We start from the raw sequence: 26,830 nt of genomic DNA, 5'->3' as shown, positions 1-26,830 counted from the left end.
GAGAGGGGTCAGAAGCCAGATCCCAGGATAGGGGGAGAGAGGGTGAGGAAGAAGAAATTGAAAACTGTGCCAGGCTCATGGTCTTCATTCTGCCAGCTTCGGGGAGTTGATCTTGGAGCTAGAGAGTGCCTAGATCTTATCAGCTCATCTAGAAAGTTCTGTCTTGAGCTCTCCAGGAGATGGAAGGGCAGGGGAATCTGCAGTTGGAGATCCAGGAGGCCTGGGAAGGGAGGACCCACAGGTGGCTTCCCAACGGGCAGAGCCCAGGGGGCCTGGACAGAGGCCAGAGCTGACTAGAAAGGAGGGAAGGCAGTCAGCGGGGTGGCGAGTGGCCTGTTCATAGGTGGACTGAGTGGTTGCTGGCCAGATTGGAGCCTGGGCATGGGTTGGGCTCTACCATGGACAGCCGTGGGCAGAGCACCTCCCAGGGTCAGGGCAGGTCTCAACACCACCGACTTCCTGCATGTGCATGTGAGTCCCCGTGCACTCAAGTCCTGACCAGAGAGGTTGGCTCACTGGTGGGCATGGCCACTGCTTCTCAAAGTAACAGCCTTGACCTCCCACACATGCCCTGCATCCCTGGCCTCCGTGGGCCTCCCTGAACCTCCTCTTCAGGCCTCCCCTGCCCCCAGCTCCTACCCACCTCCCCCTTTCTTGCTCAGGCCTCCAACTCCAGCTGAGCCCTTGGTGACGTCTCCTTTCCTACCCCCTCCCTATTCCCAACAGCGCAGATGGGGGAAGGGGCTGTAGCCTGAAGAGGAACGCCCCCCCCCCCAAAAAAAAAAAAGAGAGAGAAGAGGGAAAGGGGAAAAGAAAAGACCAAGAAGACCCAAGGCTGGGTCTGCCAACCACACACTCTGCCTTTCCCCAGAGCCTCAGGCCCCACATCTATGAAAAGAGGTCCTAGAGCATCCAGCAGGGGGGTGAGGTCACAGACACAAATAAGGTAAGGGAGGGGCTAGATGTGTGGCTCGGTGGGAAGAGTGCTAGCCAGTGAGCCAAGGCATCAGATACCGAGTTTGAATCTTGGTCTTGACCTAAAAAAATGGGGAGAAATATAAGAGCTAGCTGTTTATTGTTTGGCAGAACGGATAGCCAGGTGTGTGTGTGTGTGTGTGTGTGTGTGTGTGTGTGTGTGTGTGTGTGTGTGTGTGTGTGTGTAGCCAGGTGTGTGTGTGTGTGTGTGTGTATTGCTGATCCTGAGGCTTGAGCTCAAGGCTGGGTACTGTCCCTGAGCATCTTTTGTTCAAGGCTAATCTTGAGTTCAACAGAGCCATAGGGCCACTTCTGTCCTTTTCTGAGTAGTTTATTGGAGATGAGTCTCACGGGCTCTCCAGCCCAGGCTAGCTTTGAACGTCCTGAGTAGCTAGGTTACAGGCAGGAGCCACCAGCGACCAGCTAAATATACATACATACATACATATATATATATATATAGGTCCAGTCGTGGGGCTTGTACTCTGGGCCTGGGCGCTGTCCCTCAGCTCTTCAGCTCAAGGCTAGTGCTCTACTACTTGGGCCACAGCACCACTTCCGGCTTTTTTCTTTTTGCTTATGTGGTGCTGAGGAATCGAACCCAGGGCCTCAGGCATGCAAGCACTTTACCACTGAGCCACCTTCCCAGCCCTATATATATATATATATATATATATATATATATATATATATTTAAATGAACTGTTTTATTTCAGGGCAGATGATTGGGACAATAGTGTGGTATATTCTTGCACCCCACTCCTAATTTCCTGTCCTATTAACAGGTGACTCATTTGCCACAACTAGTGAACTAATTGACAGTGTTTTGCTAATTCACCATCTTTTGCCTCAGCTTCTTCCCAAGTGCTGTGATTACCTGAGTATGCTACTACACTCGGCTCCTTCATGCAGCTTTCTTTAGCTGGCACCTCATGCTCTGTCTGCCCCACCTGGGATCCACATGTGACAGTTGGTCATTTTGTCTCCTTAGGCTCCTTGACTGTTTCTTAACCCCCCCTAGCTTTGATGACCTTCCAGACAAATGTTTTGTAGGGTGCCCCTTCATGAGGGTTTGTCCGATACTTCTGTCATGATTAGAACTTGGGTCACATACACGGGCCTTGGGGAAGAGAGCCACAGAGGTACAGTGCTCTGTCCACAGCTCATATTTGACTTAACTGCTTGGACAAGACATTATCACCTGGGGTCCCAGCCAATCACAGGCACAAGATGCCAGAAATGATGCGTACTTGGCCACCCCTGTTAAGAAAATGGAGGAGAAAGGAAGGAAACAGGCTGATCAGCCCCAAGGAGCTGAGGCTGGGACACAATGTGGACACAGCTGGAAAGGGATGTCTGCTGAGGTCCAGGCTCAGAGCTTTTCTCGCAGAGGCGGGGCAACGCCGCTGGCACCTCTGCTTTCAGCAAACCAACTACAAGAGCCTTAAAGTGACCAAAGCTGTCTGGCAACCGAGACAGGCCACGGGGAACCCCAGGCCGCAAGGCCTTCGTTGGCAGAGGCACACAAGTGTTTATGACCGCTCCTTTATGACCGCTCTTTTCTTTCCCCACGGCAGGGTTTCCAGAGCCGGCACCATGTACCCTCCTCTGCATTGCCTCACTTTCCCTGTGCGGCAGGGATCTGGGGACAGCACAGCCATTCTGCAGAGACCTGTGGTTCCTCTGAGCCAAGTCCTGCTCAAGAACACCAGGCCACGTTGCTCCCCTCAAAGCTTGCAGTTTGCCTTTCCTAAAGCTTGTGTGCTGGCTTGCGGGCAGGGTGTGGCACCCACAACCACAAATGAGGCCATTAAGGAAAACAAGTGCCCGCCCATCCTGTCCTGCCAGCCCTAGTGCCTAGTCTTTCAGGGCACCCATTGAAGAAGCAGCCCTGCCTACCCCAACTCCAGTTGCGAGGCTCACCTCTGGCTCTTGCAAGCTGTGTTGGCCTGGCTTGGAAGTCTGCATAATGAAGCCAGATTGCATGGGCCCATGCAGGCTTCCTGGTCTCCAGTGTAGAGACAGGGAGGGGTGAGTTGACCTTTCCTAGGTCTGTGGCCTGAGAGGGACCGGGTCCTGGAGGCAGGAGGGGCTCAGAGCAGCTATGCCCCACCTATAGATGGAGGAGTCGCCTGCGAGTCCTGCCCAGGTAGCTGTGGGCACCCAGTAGAATGGCAGCGGAGTCCTGGGGGTCCTGAGATGGCTGGGACACAGCTTCCAGGTCACTTGAGAATCGCAGCCAGCATTGCAGGCAGGGGCCCTGCTTCTGTGACAGACTCACAATTCTGTATCTCATCATCTAGCCACAGGCCCACAGTGGGGTCAACAAGGCTATGAGGGACCTAGCATGGCCCCATGGGGCTTCCAGCCCCGATCCTTTGCTCCAGCCTCAGTCTAGACTTTTCAGGGGGACACAGCCTCTGCCTTTGGGTCTCCCCAGTCTAGAGTACTGAATGTTCCCTAGGACAGTATGGGGGAAGACCGTGGGGACACTCAGGAAAGTAGAGCTCCTGAGGGAGGGGAGGGTGATCAGGATTGCTTTATAAATAGAAGAAGCCATTCATTGCTCCACCTCCTGGCCTGTGCCTCAGTTTTACCCTCTAGAAAAGGGGTCAATGGTTCCTGCCACCGGGGAAGGGTACGGTTTGAGGAGAGGAGATGTGAGTAAGGAACTTCAAATGCCTGTCACCTAGGTGCCCTGGATTTGTCTCATTCATGTGTCACCTAATTCAACCAAGGGTCCTGTTTTAGGAAAGCAAAAACAAACTCTAACCCAGAGATTAGTGAAACAACTAGTGTCCTTCCTCCCCTTGAGGAGGGAGGACGGGGAGGGAGGCAGAAGTTTTGAGGATCAGGATCCCTTGCCCACTGCCTCCCTCAGACCTCTGTTCTCAGAAGTATACGTTAGCCACTGGAGAGCTCATCAATATTAAAGAGATTCTCCCCCTCCCACCAGCACCACTTGTTGAGCCTCTGCTTGGGTGGGAATAAGCCAGACAAGGCCCCAGCTGCTGCTCATAAAGCTCCATGGTTCTGGGGACAGGGAGAAAGGTAGGCAATAAAGACATAAACATATCAACAGAAAAATTAACAGAAGGGTGTGGTGGTGCATGCCTGCAATCTCAGCACTGGGGAAGTGGAGGCAGGAGGCTGGTGAATTTGAGGCCAGTCTGGGCTGCATGTGGAGGCTCAACAAAACAAATGATTTCAAAGACTGCAGTGGATACTTTAAAGGAAACCAGGCCAGCGGCCCTCGGGGAGGATGTGGGCCTCTACTTAGGGTGGACAGACACTTCAGGAGGTGTCATTTAAGCTGAGATCTAAGGTAGGGGCTAGCTTGTGGAGGGAGCAGAGATGAGAAAAGAATGTCCCAGATGGAGGGAGCAGAAGTTACAAAGGTCTTGGGGTATCTGAGGAACTGTGTCAAAGGCAAATGGGGGGGCTGAGAAGGTGGCTCAGTGGTAGAGTGCTTGCCTTGCATGCATGAGGCCCCAGGTTCGATTCTTCAGCACCACATAAACAGAAAAAGCTGGAAGTAGCACTTTGGCTCAAGTGGTAGAGCACTAGCCTTGAGCTGAAGAGCTGAGAGACAGTGCCCAGCCCCACAACCGACCCCCCCAAAAAAAACAAGCCAAAGGGGGGCTGGGGATGTGGCTTAGTGGTAGAGTGCTTGCCTAGCATACATGAAGCCCTGGGTTCAATTCCTCAGTACCACATACACAGAAAAAAGCTGAAGTGGCACTGCGATAGAGTGTGTGATAGCTTTGAGCAAAGGAAGCTCAGGGACAGTGCCCAGGCCCTGAGTTCAAGCCCCAAGACTGGCACATACACACACACACGCACACACACACACACACAGCCAAAGCGGGTGTCTAAGGTCTGGGCAAGTGAGTAGGAAGCAAAGATGAGGAGGGTCAGGAATGAGCAGGGCCAGGAATGAACAGGGCCTTGGGGATCCGGTAAAGGTGTGTGTTGGGGGGGGGGGGGTGAACGCCAAGGGCTTTTAAACATGGAATAGTGAAAGAAGGATCATGTTTGCAGAGGGTGGCGCTGGGTGCAGTGGGCGCATGACAGGTAGCAGCCAGAAGCCCCTCTGGAGCCACCATTCTCACTGATCCTAAGACTTCACTATCCCACACTGTCTGTGCTCACTGTGTGTGTGGCTGTGTGAGATGAGATAGAAGTCACTTTGGATTGCTATATAGGGTATATAGCAGAGATTCAAGTCTTACTAGAAGTGGAGCTCTAGCTTCTGGATTTGGCCTCTTGGGGGTCCTAGGGCCCAGAGTCCCTGACAGACACCTTACAACAGGTCTTCCTATGCAGGATCACAGGAGAGGCCTGGGCAGAGGTGGAGACCAAGGTCACATCCCAGGGTGGTTTTTAGGTTTCCCTTAACATGCTGGCTGCCATATCATACTGGCTTTTGGTCTACCTTAAAGCACCCAGAGCCGGCTGCCTGTGCTCATGCCTGTAATCCTAGCTACTAAGGAGGCTGAGATCTGAGGATCACAGTTCAAAGCCAGCTGGGGCAGAAAAGTCTGCGAGACTCCAACAGAAAACTGGAAGTGGTGCTGTGGCTCAAGTGGTAGAGCTATAGCCTTGAGCACAGAAGCTCAAGGACCAAGCCCAGGCCCAGAGTTCAAGCCCCAGGACTGGCAAAAACAAAACAAAACCCCCCAAAAAACAAAAACAAAACCACCTCCTGACCTGGGGGAAGGGGAGAGCAGAAGCGGGTGGGAGCTGTCATTCCTAGTCCAGTCTTTGCCTCTCTCGTTTTCCTGGCTTGATGGAGGAGGCCCTGTGACCCTGCTGATGTCCGACACGGGCAGGGGTGGGGGGACTTGGCTGTGCTTGACTTCTGGCACCTTCTCTGGAGGCGGCCACGGGATGGGGAGGGCAGCACTTTCTGCCCGCCAGGGTCGGGCTCCGGGTTGTGGATCTTCGGGGATCTGGGGGGAGCCGGGCCACGCCCACCAGGCCCCGCCCGCCGCGGGCCGTGCGCCTGGCGGCGCAGCGCGGGGACCCCCGGAATGGGACGGACGCCGCTGGCGGGGAGCGGGGCCGCTGCCCCGGGGGGCTGCGGTGAGGCGGGCGGGGCGGGGAGGGGCCGGGCCGGGGAGGGGACCCAGTTCAGGGGCCGATCTTCGTCTCTGGTGGCCTGGCCGGGGCGGGGCGCCGGGGCCGCTTCCCATTCGGCCGCGCGCACCATGGAGTCGCTGAGGGAGTCCGTGTTGCACTTGGCTTTGCAGATGTCGACCTACAAGCGGGCCACGCTGGACGAAGAGGACCTGGTGGACTCACTGTCCGAGGGCGACGTGTACCCCAACGGCCTGCAGGTAGGAGCCCCACTGTCCCCGCCGCCGCCGGGCATGCGCACTGGCGCCGCCCCGCCCCCACCCACCCTGCGGCGCTGAGCACCCCAGGCTTTGAGCCAGGGGGCAGTGGTGCCCCTGAGGGTCATGCCCTCCTGTCCTCAGATCTTCCTGGCCACCTGCCTGAGGGGCTGCAGCCCCGGTGTGGGCGGGGTCTGGGGGGGCGGTGGGGGAGGCCCCCTGCCCTGACCAGCCCCGTGGCCTTCCCACACTCTCAGTCATTGTCTTGCGTGGACTTGCCCAGGGTCACTCGGGCTGCATCCTGGGGCCCGCCTGCAGTCCTGGGGATCTGGAGAGTTGCGCCCCCTAGGGAGGAGGCATTGCCCTCCCTTCTCACCCCCTCCTCACTGCCTGAATTTCCTATGGGGAGCAATCCCAGCTCAGTCTCCTCTCTCTGCCCCTTTGCAGTCCACTCGGGAAGCCCAGGTCTGGGTGGGACCTGGACGCAGAGCAGCTGCACCAGGACAGTTCTGGCCAGGCTCCGAGCCCTGGGTGGGATTGAGCCTCAGACAGGTGGGTGGCAAGGAGTTGGAATTTTTGAGAACCCCCAAGGCAGTGTGGCACCTCCTGAGAAACCAGCCTTAAAAGAGGAGCCCAGATCAAGGCCCCAGGACACCTCTGTCCAGGGAAGGACTGAGGAGACAGCTGACAATCACAACCCAGGTAAGCTTAGAGCTGGAGTTGAAATGCTAACAAAGAAGCAGCACCATTGGATGTACCTCCTCCCAGGCTAAATAGGCCAGGGAGATCCGAACTCACCATCCAGTTCTCCCTTCTCCCCTTCCTCCTCTTCTTCCCTGAAATATGGCAGCCCCACCTAAATCATCCCAAATCAACTGTCAGCACCATCACCAAGAGCTGCAGGCTGATTCTCCATGTACAGATGAGGAAACTGAGGCTCAGAGAAGGAAGACACCCCACCTTAGTTCAGTCTCAGGGCTGTGAGTGACAGTTTACACCCAGGCTGTGCAAAGCCTCTTTTTGTGGACCCTTCCTTCTCAAGAGGCAAATCCGGCAGGAAATGGTTTCTCTGTGGTAAGCACTTTCCTTTCACAAATCACAACAGCATCTAATCAGCAATCTTCTCCAGTCTCATCTTCCACAGCAGCTTCTAAATATATCATCTCAAAAGCATCTCAGAATTCACAACAAAAAATTAACACGCCTTGTTATTGTTGTCACAGTCGCCCACTTGGGTTCACGGACCTATTAGATAAACTTGAGCGCCTCCTGGGAGACCCTGGCAGAGTGCAAGGAGCCCACTTTCCAAACCTGGGACTGAGTGTGAATTCCGACTCCACTCTGTCCTGGGTGAGCTGAGTCTCTGTCCTAATTTCTTCATCTATAAGATGAGAGAAGGTGGGGGGTAGTGTATACCTTGGGGATTGAGAGGATATTGTTGTTTTATGACCTGTGAAGTAAGGGCTGGCATAGCATGTGTTACTGATGACAAAGCTGAGGGACAGAGAATGGTTAGGGACATTCCTGTGGTCACATTACTGTTGTGTGGGTTGAAAAATTCAGTATTGGTATCCCCACGCCAAACTGACCAACTGGATTTATTTTCCATTTTCCATGCAGAAGAAGCAAAAAGGTTACTCGAGGATTTGGGGGCATTTTTGTGGGTGCCTGCTTGGCTTGTTCAGAGCCTCCTGGATTCCCCAGAGCAAATGCCAACGAGTCAATGCTTGCTTTGCTGAGACTCAAAATCAGCTCTACTTACAAGGCTGTTTTCTTTTTCTTCTTTTCCTTTCCTTCTTTTCCTCTCCCTTTTTGGTGATAATGGGATTTGAACTTAGGGCTTTGAACTTGCTTGGTAAGTACTCTACTACTTGAACCAAGCTTTTAGCCCTTTTTGTTTTAGTCATTTTTCAGATAGGGTCTCATACCTTTTGCTTGAGTCAGCCTGCACAATCCTACCTATGCCACGGCTGTGCTCTACCCACTAAACCTGGCTTGTTTGTGGAGAATAGGTCTTACTACCTTTTTTCTTTTTCTCTATATATTCTATATTGTCTTCCCCTGAAATAGAGAGAGAGACAGACAGCAGAAGGAAGGAAGGAAGGAAGGAAGGAAGGAAGGAAGGAAGGAAGGAAGGAAGGAAGGAAGGAAGGAAAGAAGTCAGGCAAGCTAGATATTTAAATTCCTAACAGTGATTTTCTTGTGTTTTGGCACCGTGCATGGGGACTATCTTTGGAGGTCAATGTTGGAGACAGGCAAGACCTCCCTACCTTCCCAGGAGGTACTTCCAACTCTGTCCACCAGCCATCCATTACACTCTGGCTTGCTGCTCTTAGACCCTGAAAGGGTCACATTTGGGGTCTTATTTCATCTCCCTAATTTTAGGGATAGGAGGTTAAGGCCCAGAGGCTGCCTTGGATCATTCAGCAGAATCTTAGCTGACCTCTGACTTCCCACGTTCTCCATCTTTCTCCTATGTGCCACAGGGAGCTGGGTGTTTTTCTGGAAAGTATAAAGGAAGGTAGGCAGCACCTCTATCACAGACTGTGAGCTCCCCATGACAGGAAATGCGCTCAGCTATCACCAGTCATTGGGAGGTGAGGCATGGTGCAGGTGCAGGTTGGGCCCAGGCAGAGATGTGAAGAATGAGAGGACATCAGAGCTTTGCTCCATGCTAGTCCCCATGACCTCAGCCCAAAGTCCACCTCATGGAAACTTTACTGGAAGACACTTCCCCAAACCGACACCCTCACAAGTGGGGAGGCCAAGCTGTCACGGTCTGCCTGCTTTGAAAGGCTGGCTCCCGGACAGGCAGCCCAGTCCCCCTGCCAACCCTCACGCTGCTGGGCTTCTGGGCTGTAGGGGGTGGGCTCCTCGCCAAACCTTTGGCAGGCGACTCCTGCTCCCTGCAGCCCAGGTTGCTGGGGGCCCTGGCAATGACTCAGAGAGAACTTACTTTTCCTCCAGACCCAACCTGACTCACAAACTTGGCTGAGCCTGCCTCCCACCCCTGCTCTCCTGCTTGCCTCTGGGGGCCCCAGGTAGGTGCCCATCCTCACCTGCAAAACTCGTTCTTGCTGCGGGCCTAGGTGAGCCAGGCTCTCACTTCTGTAACCGAATATTTATCCCCGATTAGTGCTTTCATTCCTTGTCTGTGGGAACCCCGGGTGCGTTCTTTCCCTCCTATTGTCTCTGAGTGTCTCTCACTCTACCGCCATCCTGTTCGGTTTTTGTTGTTTTTTTCTCCCCACCTGTCTTTGGAGAGCACCCCTTTCCCTCTTGTTCTGGTTTGCTCTCCCACCTTAGATAGCAAGAAGCAGAAAATTAAGCTCGCAGCAAGTTGGGCATCTATGGTCCCTGGCATTGGTTCAGTTTCCACTTACATCTCCCCAGATGGATCTGGCGGCTTGCCACCTAATCCTCTACGTAGCTACTGCCCCCCCCACCCCCCCCATTCTGCCCTGATTGACATGGCCTCATTTCCAAAAGGAATTCAAGAAAGCATTCAGGTCCTTGCTCATGACCGTGACCTTGTCTCACGGGCAGGTACACGGAGGGCTCAAAAAAGCCCTTGACTGGGCTGGGAAGGTGGCTTACTGGTAGAGTGCTTGTCTAGCATGCATGAAGCCCTGGGTTAGATTTCTCAGTACCACATAAACTGAAAAGGCCAGAAGTGGTGCTGTGGCTCAAGTGATAGAGTGCTAGCCCTGAGCAAAAGAAGCTCAGGGACAGTACCCTGGCTCTGAGTTCAAGCTCCAGGACTGGCAAAAAAAAAGGGGGGGGGGAGGGGGCCTTGACTGAGGTCAGGCAACTGTAAACAGCAGAGACGTACCCAGGAACTGGCCAGTGTCTCCTGGTCCAAGCCCAGTGCTCCAGGAGACTGACTTCTGCCCCAGGAGCTGTGTTTGCTCTGGATTTGTTCTGCCCCCTAGAGACAACACCTTGCATTTGTTCTTAAAACAGTCCCAAGTTGAGCAAAGAACACGATGAGGTTAAAGAGCCTGTTTCCAAATGCCACTTGCCATTCTGGCTTAGAAGGATGACCTTTTAAATCCAATCTGGGCTTCATTCTAATTTAATTAACAGTGAGCACCATCCATTTAGATTCAGCACTTTGTTTGACCTGGAACAATGAGGCTCAGCCCAAGTCTGCTGCTCTAGTGGTACCCCTCCTGGGGACCAGGCCTCCCTGCCCTTTCTGGAGAGATGATGTGTCATGGGCCTATCTCTTCTGCTCCCTTCCAGCCTCAGCTCTCTGGGTCTCTCCTGGAGCTAGAGTACTCCTTAGTCCCAGGGACAATGTGAGAAGAGAATTATACCACCTAGCAATGAAATCTCAGGCCCATTCACAAATACTCGCCTAGCCAGATGTCTGTGGCTCAGGCCTATAATTCTAGCTATTGAAGAGGCTGAGATTTGAGAATCTCAATTCAAAGCCAGCCTAGACAAGAAAGCCTATGAGACTCTTAACTTTCGTTAACTACCAAAAACCCAGAGGTGGAGCTGTGGCTCAAATGGCAGAGTGAAAAAAAACTAAATGACTAGACTCTGAGTCTAAGCCCCAGTACCAGCATGCATGCACACATGTGCACACATGTGCACGCACGTGCATATGTATGCACACACACATACATATACACACAATTATTAGCTGCTTTTAGGGCCTTTCTCCTCCCCTGCTTCCCTGTCCCTTCCAACTTCTGCCTTCTGTGTCTTTTCTCTCTCCTTCACCTTTTCAGACACCTTTACTCCTGGCTGTCACCTTGTCCCTCTCACCAGACCAATGAAGTGAGTCCCTTCCCTCCCTCCCCTTCCCAGTGTGTCCTTCAGCTCTCTGGAATGAGTGCCAGGCAGAGGGTGCCCCTCATCCAAGGTCACACTGCTTCCTGTTCCCTGTGAGCTCAGCCTAGATGACTTTTCCTGGCCAGGGGAGCACAAGAGGTCATGAGGAAGAGGAGGATGTGGAGGAGGAGGAAGGCTGAGACAGTTCTGGAGCAGAAGGACGGACAGGCAAAGGGACACTATTATCAGTATCCTCTTACATGGCAGCACCTGCCCCAAGTCCTCAGGACCCTTCCGAATACCAGTGCCCAGGACAAGTTGAGGGAGACATTGATATCCTTGGTGAACCTTCGGGGTATTGTACATGCACTTGAGCATCACCCCAGTCTCTCTGCACCAGGCCGTCTGTGAAAGTTTTAGCTAATGAGAATAGCGCTGAGAAGCTTTGCTTCTCCTAGTTTTAGAAAAGGGGTTTTAGCAGGGGGGCTTCCCTCCTTCCCTCCTTCCCTCTCTCTCTCCCTCCACTTGCCTGCTGCTGTGGCAAGGGCCAGCTGACCTTCTATGAAATGATCACCTTGTCTTTTTTTAATTTTTATTTTTTTATTGTTACTATAAAGGTGATATATAGAGAGGTTACAGTTACATAAGTCAGGTAATGAGTGCATTTTTTTCTTTTTTCTTTTCTTTTTTTTTTTTTTTGTGTGTCAGTCGTGGAGCTTAAACTCTGGGCCTGGGCGCTGTCCCTCAGCTCTTTAGCTCAGGACTAGGGCTCTACCACTTGAGCCACAGCGCCACTTCTGGCTTTTTCTGCTTATGTGGTGCTAAGGAATCGAACCCAGGGCCTCATGCATGCAAGACAAATGAGTGCATTTCTTTTTGGACAATGTCACACCCCTTCCGGCGCTTTCTCCCAGTTTTTCCCTCCTGTCTCTACCTACAAATTATATAGTTCATTTTCAACACAGAGCCTTGACTCACTTTCAGGCTGATTTTTCTTCACCGAAAATTCTCATTTCCCCTTTCCCTAGTGCCCTAATTCCCAGTCACTTTCTGTCCACAGGGTACCCGGCCATGACCACAGGGCTCTTACTCTAAGATGACCTGTCACAGATCCCCATGTGCCACTGTGAGACTCCTGTGGGTTCTGGCAGCTCTGGGGGCTGCCCTTCCTCAGCTATGTGGGGGCATTGGCAGGCCAGAGTCCCAGTCCTCCAGCATGCTATGACAACCACCTTAGGAGTCTCCCTGCTCAACTCCTGCCTTGCTCCCTCTTAGTTGCTCTTCCCAAAGGACAAATCTGTCTCTCTAGTCCTGAAGAGGACATTCATGTTCCTTAATCTATCTTACAGAGCTCCTTAAATAAATACCCTGTCAGCTTCTGTTTATTCTTCAAGACCCAGCCCAGATTATCACCCCCTCCAGGAAGCCTTCCCTGATTGAACCCCTGTTCATTATTCCAGCCTTTATCAGCATCCCATTAGGCTGGGAGCAGCTGATAGTAAAGGAACCTCTTCCCCTCCGTGCATGAGTTGGTGCTCAGCTGTTTGTTGTGGGGCAACTCATGAACCAGCCCCACCTTCAGGAGTGCCTTCTTGCGCTGTGGCCCTGGCTTTTTCAGGAAGCACCTCTTAGAACAGAGCCCCTGAGCTGGTTTTGGGTGTGATGGGCCAGGGCTCAGGGCTCTGAGTGCTGTTAGTGGGTGTGTCCCTAATGAGCCCAAGAGCTCACACACACACACACACACACACACACACACACACACAGGCTTCCCCTCATTGTGCCTCCTTTCCTGTTTAGCTAGACTGTGAGGCTGGGGACATTTCTCCTGCCTTGATGGAGCTGCTTCTTTTCTTGTCTCCTCCAGTATCCCAGACCACATCTCTGATCCATAAGTGGGCTCAAGCATCCACAGGCTCAGATTCAAGTCCCTGCTCTGCCCACTCAGCTCTGTGGGGTGGACTAACCCCTCTGGGCCTCAGTTTCTCCATTTGTAAACAGATGACCAAGAAGCCAGCCCTGGCGGGATCATGAGGGTTTACCGAGCTCAGCATGTCCCTGCTTGAAGAACACCTGAGCTGTGGCCGTGCTATTGCTGGGCGCTGGGCGCCGGGCCCCGGGCCCGTGGGTGTGGGGCCTCTGAGGCAGGCCTAGCTGGCCACCCTCTGCATATCTGCAGTCCAAACATCCTGTTCCTTTCCAGCTCCTTACTGGAGAGGCAAGGAAATGCTGTTGGTCTTTTTTCCCCGTCTGCCCATATCGGGTGACACAGAACACACAAGCCCTCCCGGCTTGAGCTGCCGAGTCTCAGCTACTGGCTAGGGTGGAGGTTCCGTTCTTGGCTTAGGGCTGATTCTGTGGGAACCAGACCACCCCTGAGACGGAGGACAGCCCGATGGCTCCCCAGGGCCTAGGCCTGCCTCGGAGCCCCTTCCTCTTGAGATTGGGGAGCCCTGAACTCACGTCCTCCCCACTCCTCCTGCCTCCTCCCCTGCAGGTGAACTTCCGCAGCCCTCGGAGCGGCCAGAGGTGCTGGGCAGCACGGACCCCGGTGGAGAGGCGGCTGGTGGTGTTGGTGGCACTTTTGGCAGCAGGATTGGTGGCCTGCCTGGCAGCACTGGGCATCCAGTACCGGACAAGTAGGTGCTTCTGTGTTTGTGGAGGGCTTGTCTCCCCCTGTCCCTCTGTTTCTGTACAGAGGACTTCCCTGCTCAAGCCAAGAAGGCTTCTAAGCACAAGGAAGAAGCCAGGTCTGCAGGGCTCAGGGTGGTGGTTGGTACAAAGGTAAATTAGAACAACCTGAGTTCACATCCGAGCCCAGCAATCCAACAGCAAGCAGTATGATCTTGAGCAAGTCATTTACTTCCCCAGACTCTGTGTCATCTCCCTTTAAGGGGGGAAAGCAGTGCCTAATAGGGTTTGGCCCTGAGGTCCTATGCAGTGCCTTAAGGACTTATTCAGCCTGGGCTCTGACATGGTTGCTAGGGTGTGGCTGCTGGACCAGGCTGGTGCAGCCTGCCCAAGAGGAAGCCAGTGGTGGCTTCTGCATGCTGACCTCTCTGTGGGCCAAATACCCCTTTACAGACATGGCCTCGTGTCTTCCCTTCATGTCCCTACAGGCTGTGATTGCTTTCAGTTCTTTTCTAGATGAAGAAACTGAGGCCCTGAGGATTTGAGTGGGGCAGCTGGAATTTTCCCACTGGCTCCCTCCTAGGCTTCAGAAGCCTCAAGAGCTCAGGTCCTGCCTTCTTTTGTAATCACTGTCATTCCTGATCATGAGGGATGTCCTTCCTTGCCCAGAGTCTTTGTGCCTGTGTCTGTCCCTCCATCCACCTGTCCATTCCCATTACATGAGCGTAGGGTGAATGTGGCCCCTGTTATCCCACCCTCAGAGCTGGAGGCTGCTTCTCGGAGCCCGCCAAATGGATCCTGCCAGCACTGCATTTTACTCAGCTAGCACTTATGCAACTGGGAGGATTCGAGTTAAAACCAAGGACAGGGAGGCCAGCCAATTCCAGGCTGTCTCCCTCTCCTGCTCCTGCCCCCAGTATCTAGCTTCCTGATGGTGCACCTGGCTGAGCAGCCAGAGAGGGGCTTTGGTCAGGGTCCTGCCCACCGACTTGGCCATGCACCGTGAAACCATGGCTGTGCTGGGCCCTCCCCGCTGTGAAGCTGCTGGCCTGAGGTTGGTCATGGTAGACTAGAAAGGAAGGGCCCTCAGGGCCTGGAGAGAAGAGAGGGCATACTCTAGAAATAAGTGTTTAACTGACGTTTAAATTGTGTGTATTGTGTAGGTTCTGAGCTCTGTCTCTAAGCTTTTTTTTTCCCCCCTCAAGACTAAAGCTCTACCATTTGAACCTCAGCTCTACTTCTGGCTTTTTTGGTGGTTAATTGGAGATAAGAGTCTCAGAGACTTCCCTGCCCAGTCTGGCTTGGAACTGTAATCCTCAGATCTCAGCCTTCTGAGCAGCTAGGATGACATGAGTAAGCCACAAGCATCCGGCTCTTAACTGACTAAATGGGCTATAGTCCCAGCAGGTGCTTGATGTATATTTGAGTAAGTAATTTACTAGCTTCCAGGCCTTTCACCACACATACTTACGTAGCGCCTGGTGCCATGGTGTACAAATAATAACTGAATGAATGACAGAATGGACAAAGGAAGAAGAGAGAGAGAGAGTGTGTGTGTGTGTGACACTACAGATGTGTGTTTGTGCGTGTGTTGTGTGTCCTCTACCAGCGGGTCACTAGCTGCTGGCACCACCCTGCAGTTGCCACCTGGCCTCACATCCTGATCAATCAGCTTCAGTTCTGAGCAGCCCACCGGTCTGTGCAGCCCATGGCCAGCTCTTTGTCCTGGACCTGGGAAGCAGGCAGGATTCCAGCAGCCGGTTTGGCCCTGGGGCTGCCCTTAGGAGCCCCCAAGGGGTTTCTTCTCCAGGATCCAAAGAGAGCTCCCAAGGGACAGCTCTTAGGAACAGCTTCCTTAGGGGTCATACTCAAAGCAATTCTGCTGTTGTTGCCAAGTAGGTCCTAAGGGGGAACCTGACCCTCTCAGCATCTGGAAAGGGGTTTCTCCACCTGGGCCTGCCTTCTTGTCCTAGGGTGGAGTGGATTAGGGATCAGGTAACTCCTGAGCCACCTGAAAAAGCAGTGGCCACCTAGAATGTGGACAGTAACCTTGTGACATTGGCCTCGTCTGAGCCAACGCCAGGCCAGGAAAGCAAGTCCTCGGGTGTACCTGGAAGACCCACAGCTATGTCCTATCTGGGCACCTAAGGATCTTTTGATCTGTCTTCCTGCTATACCCTCCTTTCCAGAAACTTGCAAGTAACTTTGCAAACAACAGCCATCCAAACATGAAACTCCCTCAGGAAGCACTGGCAGCACCTTAGAGGGTGGTAGGGCCAGCCACCAACCAAGTGAGGGGAATTAATCTAGGGTTGATTCTTGCCTTCTCAACTGACTCATGCCCATCCTGATGGGTTGAGATGGTTGTCCCCTCCAGGAGGTGGTCAAAACATGGCCACTCAGTTGGCCATTTATTCCTTCTACAACATGTGTTAAACAGCTGCTAGATGCCAGGCACAGTGGTGGGCAAGCAAGCAAGATGCCAGTCTTACACTCAAGTTCATGTTCTAGTCCAGGAGGTAGCCAGGGAGAAGACCGAGGCCCGCCATACGGCTCCCCATACAGGGAACAGGGACTGGGGGGGGAGGGTTTCCCCTGGGGGAAGAGGAGGAAATCCTAAGTATGAGACTTGGAGCCGTTAATTTGTTAATCAAATATATATTAAGCACCTGCTGAGCCAGGACAATGTAAGGATCTGTGAGCCATTACATAGTTAAATAACCAAGCAGTCATTGTATGAGCATCATCTAGGAGCTGGCACAGCATCCAGCAGAGTTGGGGTCTTAGGGAGGACCCACATCTCTGACACTGGCTCCTGATACTGAGTTCATTTTGTTTTTAAATCCAAGTCCTCTTACAGTCTATCTCCTAGGTATTTCCTTCAGCCAAGATTTTGCCCAGCCCTGACTTCCTGTGGCTCAGGGTGTAACAATAGGTATTCTTTTCCCTTATACCCTAATAGTGAATAGGCCTTTTCAAATCACACACAAGTTCTCTTCCCCTCCCCCCATGGCAGTTCTGGCCTTCCCCATGGTTGGGACTGGTATGTGCTACTATGATTAAGATGGTGTGATCTCAAAATATTGAAAATGAAGCCAGGTGAGCTTCATTGTATGAGTAGATAGATAGATAGATAGATAGATAGATAGATAGATAGATAGATAGATAGGTATACATACCTACTACTAATGACAGCCTCATTCTCTCCATCAAAAGGATTGTGTATAGGTTGGGAGTGGAGTTCAGTGGAGTAGCACTTGTCTAGCATTGAATTCCTGGGGTCAATCCTAGCACTATAGCACTTCATGCACATGCACAACACACACACGCGCGCGCGCGCACACACACACACACAAATTCTCTGTTTACATATAATAGCTCAGTAAGTTTGTTTGTGTTTATGTATGTGTGCATGTGCGTGTGCGTGTGTGCATGTGTGTGTGTGCGTGTGTGTGTGCACGTGTGTGCGTGCACGTTCCTAGGGCTTGAACTCAGGGCCTGGGTGCTGTCCCTGAGCCTTTTGCTCAAGGCTAGTGCTTTGCCACTTGAGCCACAGCTATACTTCTAGCTTTTTGGTGATTAATTGAAGATAAAAGTCTTATGTACTTGGCTGCACAGGCTGGCTTCCAAGTATGATCCTCAGAACTCAGACTCCTGAGTAGCTGGAATTTCAGGTGAGCCACCAGCACCTGGTATGCTCAATACATTTTAATGATTGCAAATTATCTCAAATATAGTTGCCCTGAGTTCCCTCCTGTGCTATTGCCCCTCTGATCCCTCTGTGGGGAACTTTGTACTTATCAGAACAGACAAGAGATCCTGTCCTGACCACCCTCGTGGCTGATGGTGTGCTGCCAAGGGAGGCCAGGACCCCTCTGCCAGCCCTGCCTTCTTCCTGTTTTCTAAACAACAGCCTGAGATCTTCAGACCTGGGCCCTGAGGAAGCAGAGAGCCCTGTGTCCAGCCAGAAATTTCCCAGTACATTTCCACTTACTTCTGGACAGAGAAACTGAGCCTTGGAGAGACAAGAGGTTACTTGTAAGAGGCCCTGCAAGGCAGAGACAGAAAGCTGAGGTTTGAACCCATGTCAAAAGGTTTCTAAAACCATCCTACCTTGCTACTTCCCTGTGTGGTAAGGAAACTGATCTTCCAGTCCAGCTACCCCGCTCCTGGCATGGCCAACAAAGAGATGGTACTAAGCTCCCAGCTCTCACACAGCTGGGTGACCTTGTTCCAGTCACTTCCTCAATGCCTTAGTTTCTTGGGGTTGGTTGTTTGGTTGGTTTGAGCCAGACTTGTGGCTTGAGCTCAGGGCCTGGGCCATGTCCTTGAGATTTTTCTTTTTGATCAAGGCAAGTGCTCTGCCACTTTTTGGTGCTTAATTGGAGATAAGTCTCTCAGACTTTCTTGCCTGGGCTGGCTATAAACCACAATCTTCAGATCTCTTCCTCCTGAGTAGCTAGGATTACAGGCATGAACCACCAGCCCCTGGCAGCTCCCTGGTCTTTGTACATGAATATTATAGCTGCATCTGATGCCGGGGTGGGGGTTGAGGATGGTGAGCATGTGAGAATAGCAGGTGTGCAGGGAGCAGCCTCTGTTGTCACTTGCCTGGCTTGGGTCTGTAGACCATGAGACCAGGCCTGGTTCCTGGTTTCTCAGTCCTGCAGAGTCAGGCTTGGCCTCCTGGCTCAGCCAAGCCTCTGGAGAGCCATCTGTGATTCTGGTCCCCTGACCAACCTTGAGGCTGGGGCCCTGAACCGTTCCTCATGTCTCTGGCAAACTGGTCACTTGTTTCCAGTTTGTCTTATCAAATGGTACTAGGATTTGAACACAGGGTCTTTGCTCTTGCTTTGTTTGAAGATTTATTGAGATAGAGGATTCCTGCCATGTGCTCAGGAGAGGTGCTGTTTCCTGGCTCCTCCCCTGTCCACCTCGTCTCCCTTCTTCCCGGTTACCTCACCCACTTGGTACAGAGTCAGTGTTCACTCTGTTTCATGTAGAATGAATGGCAGTTTCTCCTACTCTTCTCTTCTGACTCTTACATGTGTATGTGTGTCCCTGAATGAATTATTAGCTCCTGAAGGAAAAGACTTTGCCTTTTATAGTCCTCAACTTCCTCCACCCTCTCTGTCTTACACACACACACACACACACACACACACACACACACACACACACACACACACACACGACTACTCAGCAAAGAATCCAGAAGACCCTTATTTTGTTGAATACATGAATGCATAAAAGAGTAAAGGAATTTATTTTGTATCAGAAAATAACAAAAAGTTGGTGAGGGCTTGGACATGGTGGTATACACCTATAATCCCAACTGTTTGGGAGGTGCAGATAAGAGGATCAAAGTTGGAGGCTAGCAGGAAAAAGCCAGACCTCTATTTCACAAATCAAAACAAACAAAAAAGCTGGGCCAGGTATGGTACCTCATATCCGTACTCCATCTACTTAGGAGGTAGAGATGAGAAGGACCACAGATCGAGGCTAGCCCAGTCAAAGTTTGTAAGACACTCTCTTAGTTAATAAGCTGGGCATGGTGATGCCTGCCTGTGATCTCAGCTACAATGGAGACCCTAGGTAGAAGCGAGTCTCCACCTGAGTCTAGCTGAGCACAAGTTTGGTACTCTGCCTGAAAAATCACTGAAAAGCAAAAGGACTGGGCGTGTGGTTCAAGAGCTGGAGTGCCTGCCAAGCAAGCATGAAACCCTGCATTCAAACCCCATACCGCTAAAACAAACAGCAACAACAACAGCGTGGGCATGGTAGCACATACTCATGATTCTAGCTACTAAGGAAGCATAGGTAAGAGGATCCAAGGTCAGCCTGGGCAAAATTAAGAGACCCTCTCTGAAATCAAACTAAATGCAAAAGGACTGGATAGGGTTTGGCTCAAGTGGCACAGTACTTACATCCCCAGCACTTAAAAAAGTGTGTGTGGGGGGGAGTCTCTATGGGAGGATTATGAGAAACACCTCTTTGTTCTAGGGACTTTGATGGCACAAAAGAGTTTTAGCCACTAAACCAAGGTCTTCTTTTACAAGCTGGGAGATCTGAAATTTCCTGATCATAAGGAGTCTAATAACCATCCAGTTCCAAGCTCTTAGGGTTGAGTGTGGGTTTGTGTTTCCAAGGCCCGAGGCCACTTGTGCTGCCCTCCTGGACCCTTCTCCCTGCCCCTCTTCACTGGCCTCTTGTCCTTGTCCCCTTCCAGGAACACCCCCAGTATGTCTGAGCGAGGCCTGTGTCTCAGTGACCAGCTCCATCTTGAGCTCCATGGACCCCTCGGTGGACCCCTGCCAGGACTTCTTCAGCTATGCCTGCGGGGGCTGGATCAAGGCCAACCCTGTGCCTGATGGCCACTCCCGCTGGGGGACCTTCAGCAACCTTTGGGAACACAATCAAGCCATCATCAAACACCTGCTGGGTAAGCACCGGCAGGGGGACAGACAAATATGCCAGGTCCACTGCACCTGCCAGCCAGCCCAGTCTGCTCAGAGGAGAGGCAGGGCAGGCTAAGAAGGCCGTGGACTTTGTAGTAAGGGGGTTGGTAGCCCTGGTTGCTATTCTGTGGCTTCTAGTTACACTGTAGGTCTTGACAGTTTTGAAGGGGAAGGCTGGACACACCAGCTCAGGTTTGAAGGCTGTGAATCAGTGGAAGTTGTAACAACAGCTCATCAGAGTTAGTCTCTCTGGCCTCCTGGTAACCAGCCTTGCTGTCTGACCAAAGTCCTTCCGACCTTGAAGTTGGTGGTTTTATGCTCAGGTTAGAACCCCACGTGTGTCTTGTTTACAACAGTATTCCTGGTTAATGTTTGTTGAATCCCCAATGGGAATCAAGAAGGGAGCCCCAGTGCCAAACTGGACCCAGACCTCCTGACTCGAATCCCCTGGCATCTGTGACCTTGGCTGTCTGCTTTTCCTGTCGACCTTTGCTTTATTCTGGGACCCTCAATGCTGGGAGGAGCCAGATTATTAAAATCCAATTCATGTGTCCACCAGTAAGAACTTAAACTCAACAAATACTACTTTTAAAAACTCCTTAAGGGCTGGGAAGGTGGCTCAGTGGTAGAGTGCTTGTCTTGCTTGCATGAGGCCCTGGGTTCAATTCCTCAACACATGTAAGCAGAAAAAAGCCAGAAGCGGTGCTGTGACTCTAGTGGTGAGCCTTGAGCTGAAGAGCTGAGGGACAGAGCCCAGGCCCAGGCTGCACGACTGAAAAAAATAAAATAAAATAAAAAATAACTCCTTAAGAAAATGATGAGGGGGGTGGGAAGGTAGCTCAGTGGTAGAGTGCATGCCTTGCAAGCATGAGGCCCTGGGTTCAATTCCTCAGCACCACATAAACAGAAAAAGCCGGAAGTGGCGCTGTGGCTCCATTGGTAGAGCACTAGCCTTGAGCTGAAGAGCTGAGGGACAGCGCCCAGACCCAGAGTTCAAGCCCCACAACTGGCAAAAAAAAAAAAGAAAATGATGAGGGGTTGTAGGCATAGCTTAGTTGGTAGAGTACTAGCCAATGAGCAAAAGTTCTAGTACCAGTCTTGCAACAAAAAAGAAAAAACAGAACTGTGAAAAGGGTGACATCAATCAAGATGCATTGTCCTCATAGCCTGATTTCTGGAATTGAAATCTCTGTGTACAGCTATTTAATAAAAACAAATAAATATTATTTTTTTAAAAAAAATCCTTCAGCATACCAGTAGGTAAATAGGAGAAGGTAACTAAAAGAGGGTAAATTCAGCTGGATGCAGTGGCTCATACCTGTAATTCTGTCTACTAAAACCAGACATCTGGAAGACTGTAGTTCAAGGTCAACCCGAGCAGAAAGTTCTAAGAGACCCTGTTTCAACCAATAAAAAGCTTCTACTTACAATTCAGTTGTAGTATAAGAATGGCAGTCTAGGGCTAGCCTGGGCCAAAAGCAAGACTCTATTTCAAAATTAACCAAAGCAAAAAGGACTGGAATTATGGGTCAGGCTGCAGAGCACCTACCAGACTAGTACAAGACATGCTCCTCAGCAGCATGGGAGACAGCCTCCTGCTCATCTCCCTGGAGATGGGAGCAGGTGTATTGAGGTGGGGTTGAAGGGACCCTGCTGAAGCAGCAAGTCCCAGCCCAAGATGGCCCTTGCCTACCTCATGCCACCACAGGTGCCTTTGAAAGAGAGCGAAACTGTTCCTCTTAGAATAAATGACTTGAAAGACAGCCATATCTGTGATTAAGGCGGAAACTCAGTGCTGTGTCCCTTTGCCCAGCACCTGCCCAGCACAGTCAAGGGCTTATCCTGGTAACCTGGTCAGATGAGCTAATGTCAGCCCCTGGGGTCAGGGCTGGCTCTGCCCCTTATCTGGAGGTCTGGGGTCCGTCACTTTACTAGGCGGCTTGTTTTCTTATCAGAACACTGGAACACAAGCCTCCTCCAAGTTTATGAAAATTCAATAGTTAGCTCATTCAAAAATTTATTACACTTTTTTATTGTTGTTATCCTGGTCCTGGGCTTAAACTCAGGGCCTGGGTGCTGTCCCTGAAGTTTTTTGTTTTTTGTTTTATTCCCGGCTCAAGGCTAATGTTCTACTGCTTGAACAAGACTCCACTTCAGGTTTTTTGGTAGTTAAGAGATAGTCTTACAAACTTTTCCGCTGAGATTAGCTTTGAAGCTTGATTCTCAGATCTCAGCTCCTTTTTTTTGGGGGGGGGGGGGGGATCCAGTCGTGGACCTGAACTCTGGGCCTGGGCGCTGTCCCTCAGCTCTTCAGCTCAAGACTAGCGCTCTACCACTTGAACCACAGCGCCACGTCCGGCTTTTTTCTTTTTGCTTATGTGGTGTTGAGGAATTGAACCCAGGGCCTCATGCATGCAAGGCAAGCACTCTACCACTGAGCCATCTTCCCAGCCCCAATCTCAGCTTCTTGAGTAGCCAGGATTACAGGCGTGAGCCACTGGTGCATGGCTACACATGGTCTTTTTGTTTTGTTATTTGGCAGTTCTATTTTGTTATTTAGCAGTACTGTCATTGGAACTCGGGCACGTGCTAGGCACGTGCTCTGCCACTTGAACCACACCCATTGTTTTTAACATAGGGTCTCAATTTGAGCCTGGGCTGACCTGAACCACCTATTTTTGCTTCCTGCACATTCCATCTCACAGCTTTTTATTAATGGGGCATAGGGGGAGAGCATGGAGGGAGGGAGTCGTAAACTTTTTCTCCTGGGGCTGAGTTGCTCTTCATCTAAGCCTTCTGAATAGGTAGGATTATAGACATGAGCCACTGTCCTCAGCTTACCTGTAGTTTTGATCAAGTCTAGCAAGATAATAGTAAATAATAAGGTTTTTTTCTTTAAATCAAAAGAAATTTCAAATCAGGAACTTTAAATTACTACGCCTGCATTCCGCAGCTCAGTGGAGGCTGAGGAACTCTCAAGTTAGTCCTGAGTTGAAATCATTGCAAGACCTGCTCAAGCGCTTCTCTGCCCTGATTTTGTGAAAATCTGTCTTCCCAAAAGCACATTAAGAATCCACGTGCTATGTTTCAAATGAAGCGAAAAACCTGAGGGTTGTTGAAAGGGGCAGTGTGTCTTTAGTGGCAGTTGGGTGAAGTTATGAGGGAAATAAATCACTACCCATAGTATTCAAGATAAAGAACATGAAATCTAGGTTTGGGTAAGTAGCATTCATGCCTACCACAGTCATTTCTGTGGCAGTAAGGTAGCAACTTTATGTCAAATGTCAAGTGTTCATGCTCAGACCTACTGTACATACCCTACGGGTGAATTTGAGTAACTTTACAGTGTTGAACCCTATGCGATCCGAGCATGCGTGGTTCTTCCTTGGTGGTGGTCTCAGTCCACAGAAGCCAAAATCTACTTTGTGTTGGAAGTCCTCAGTCTGGCATGTTGATGGGGGAGAGGTGGTTGCCAGTATATTAAGGTTGTACATTGTAACCTTTGACCTTGCACAGCACAGTCCACATAGCTGTTTTGTAACTTCATCCCATTTGGTCCTGCAGAACATTGTTCAATAGATAAACAAACTGAGATTCTCAGGGCAGGCTGGTAGATGGCAGAGCAGGACAGGCCTGGTTTCCAGTTGTGTGCCCTTTCCCTGCCCCTCACCATCCTTAGGGATAAGGGTCACATGCAGCTCCCTGCCCATCTTGCTACACAGCAGGACAGGAGGACCTGAAGGAGAGCAGGAAAGAGGCTGATGTTGCTTGTCCTCTGCATGCTGGACGCAGTGCTGGGCTCTTTGTAATTGTTCCCTGTTTAAGCCTCACTGCAACCCTGAAATTTAGGAATTCTCTTGTTTGTTTGTTCACTTGCTTCCTTACTGTGTCAATTCTGAGGCTTATACTCAGGGCCTGGGCTCTGTCCCTCAGCTCTTCAGCTCAAGGCTAGTGCTCTACCACCTGAGCCACAGTAACCTTACAACCTTTTTGATGATTAATGAGAGATAAGAGTTTCTGGACTTTGCTACTTAGGCTGCTTAGATCTCAGCCTCCTGAGTAGCTAGGATTACAGGTATGAGCTACCAGCACCTGGCAATTTAGGGATTTTTATTCCCATTTTCCAAATGGTGACACTAAGGCTCAGAGATGTTAAGGGATTTTGCCCCAAGAGCACACCTCTAGTGCAGAATGGAGGGGGCTCATCTCTGGTGAGCCATTAGCACTGATAAGAGCTAGGGAAGAAAGGTAGACAAGTTGTCTGACTTCCTGGTTTGTCCTCAAGTTGGCTCTGTGCCTTGTGGCCACAATCCTGACCCTACTACTTCCTGAGCTGGTTCTTAATCAGAGAAAACCTTGGATCTGAGCCCATCCTACCCTGCTTGGCCTTAACTTGTCAGAACTCGTGAAAAGTGGTCTCCAGTCTTGGGCTGTATCCTTACATCCACCCAGTCCCTCAGGGTCAAGTTGTGGCTGTTCCAAGCTGGGCATAGAACAGCCAGAATCAGACGATCAAAGCCCTGACAACAAGGCCAGGGTCTAACAGCCTCAGAAGGCCATCCTGCAGGGCTGTGAAGCCAACTAGCCCAAATGCTAGCTCAGCTGTTGACCAGAGACCTGGCTTTCTTGTACCTAGTTCTAATCTCTGTGAAATAGGGACCTTGATGACCCCCTAACACCTAAGGTTGTGATAAGTATTGATCTGCATGTGATATTCAAAGTACTTAGCTTGGTGGTATTGAGTGAGTTCTATGCTGTTTTACCTAATGACCTACTAAGCTACTACAGGAAGACCACCAGCCTCTCAGAGCCCTCTATAAGAAGGAATCAAATTCAGATCATTAGGAAGCATACTCTAAGAATACACCATTGCTTATTCTGTTTTTCATTATCAGGGAAAGTGGTGCAGAGTAACACACAGTTTCTTTTTTTTTTCTGGTTGGTCATGGGGCTTGAACTCTGGGCCTATGCTCTGTCCTTCAGCTCAAGGCTAATGCTCCACCATTTGAGCCACAGCACCACTTCCAGTTCTCTGGTGGTTTATCAGTGATGAGTCTCATGAACTTTCCTACCTGGGCTGGCTTTGAACTGTGATCCTCAGATCTTAGCCTCCTTAGTAGATAGGATTACAGATGTGAGCCAACAATACATACAGTTTCTTATTCATGCTGTTCTATTTAACTCTCAAGGTGTGCCACAAGGACATCAGATATACCCATTTTATAGACAGGACCTACAGAGGTGGAAGAAGCATGTTTCCCAGAAGTGGTGGAGCTGAGATTCAGCCCAAAACTCATAGAGAGGCCCCACACAGCCCTGCTTTGGAGAGCAGTGGAATGTGAGTCACAGCCTCCTTCCTTAGTAGCTGCCTGGCTGAGTTCTGCAGACCCTGCAGAGCTGGCCTTAGCTCCAGGCCAGCTCCTCCTAAAGTCACATCCCAGGTTCCCTCTTCCAGCCTCACTCCTGAGAACTAGTCTACAGATGGCCTGTCACTAATGGCCTTCATTCTTGGGCTGTTGGTACCTGAAGCCCCCTGAAGCAGATAGGAAAAAAAATGCAAGAATGTGGTCACTGTGTTCTTGGGGTTAAAGCCAGACAGGCTTCAGCTTTTCCCAGCGCAAAGAGGGGGGTCAGCCAGACAGCAGCTGCAGAAGGCTCCAGCTGGGAGACACTGGGACAAGCTGGGTGCTGAGGCCCTCCAAGGTGGCTGGGGTTGGCCCTGTCTCAGCAGAGGGAAGAGGGAGGACACTCAGAGTGCCAGTGAGGATGAGGTCGCGGCCAGGGAGCACAGATGTTCCCCTGCGCTTGCTGGGTGGCCTTGGGCCTGGTATTTTCTTTGATGAGTGAATCATGGCTCCTGGAGAGGAGGTCCAGGCGGATCTGGCGCAGGTGGGCTGGCCCAGGCCAGGCACCACTGTACGTGTCCTTGTGGTCTGTTGGAAAGGTGATCTAAGCTTGTGTGGGTGGTCTGTGTAGGCTCTGGGGACACAGTAGTGGTGGCATATCCTCAGGGGAAGCAGCCAGCCGGGCAATACCCCTTAAACTTGGCTTTGCCATCAGCTTTCCAGTTGTACTTAGCTTTGGAGAGCCAAGCGATCCCCAGACCCCTTGAGACTCTTCTCTTTTTTTTTTTTGGGGGGTCTGGTCATGGGGCCTGAACTCTGGGCCTGGGCACTGTCCCTCAGCTCAAGGCTAGCACTCTACCACTTGAGCCATAGCACCACTTCCGGCTTTTTTCTTTTTGCTTATGTGGTGCTGAGGAATCGAACCCAGGGCCTCAGGCATGCAAGGCAAGTGCTCTACCACTGAGCCACCTTCCCAGCCCCCTTTGAGACTCTTCTTAAAGCAACTTCCTTTGCTTGCTAGCCTCCGTGGGACTTGAGCCTTCATATATGTGTGCCTATCATGTTTGTGACATCATAGTATAAGATAAATGTATTTTTTAAAAAAAGCCCAGTTCCCATGGCTCACATCTGTAATCCTAGCTACCTATGAGGCTGAGATCTGAGGATCACGGTTTAAACCAGCCTGAGCAGGAAAGTCCATGAGACACTTATCTCCAGTTAACCACCAAAAGGCTAGAAGTAGAGTGCCATACTTGTGTGAAAAAAAAAGTTCAGGGATGACACCCAGGCCCTGAGTTCAAGCCCC

At 51.1% G+C, this 26,830-nt stretch overlaps 1 protein-coding gene across 2 annotated transcripts in view; it reads left to right on the top strand.

Annotated features, from left to right (window-relative positions):
* Ece1 (endothelin converting enzyme 1) overlaps positions 1-26,830 on the top strand; it is a 93,675-nt gene that overhangs the window by 37,412 nt on the left and 29,433 nt on the right. The window contains exons 2-4 of one of the 2 annotated variants that reach the window (XM_042688463.1): positions 6,228-6,314; positions 13,588-13,729; positions 19,951-20,163. In XM_042688463.1, the coding sequence (XP_042544397.1) occupies positions 6,228-6,314; positions 13,588-13,729; positions 19,951-20,163 (442 nt within the window). Of the gene's footprint in view, positions 1-6,185; positions 6,315-13,587; positions 13,730-19,950; positions 20,164-26,830 lie in introns of those variants that run through there. The other variant, XM_042688461.1, reaches the window with a different exon arrangement.

This window comes from Dipodomys spectabilis, unplaced genomic scaffold (genome assembly GCF_019054845.1).
Source record: "Dipodomys spectabilis isolate Male_0828 unplaced genomic scaffold, ASM1905484v1 ptg000118l, whole genome shotgun sequence".
NCBI classification, from domain to species: domain Eukaryota; kingdom Metazoa; phylum Chordata; class Mammalia; order Rodentia; family Heteromyidae; genus Dipodomys; species Dipodomys spectabilis.
The sequence above is the reverse complement of the archived record's forward strand: the minus strand, read 5'-3'. Positions and strand labels throughout refer to the sequence as shown.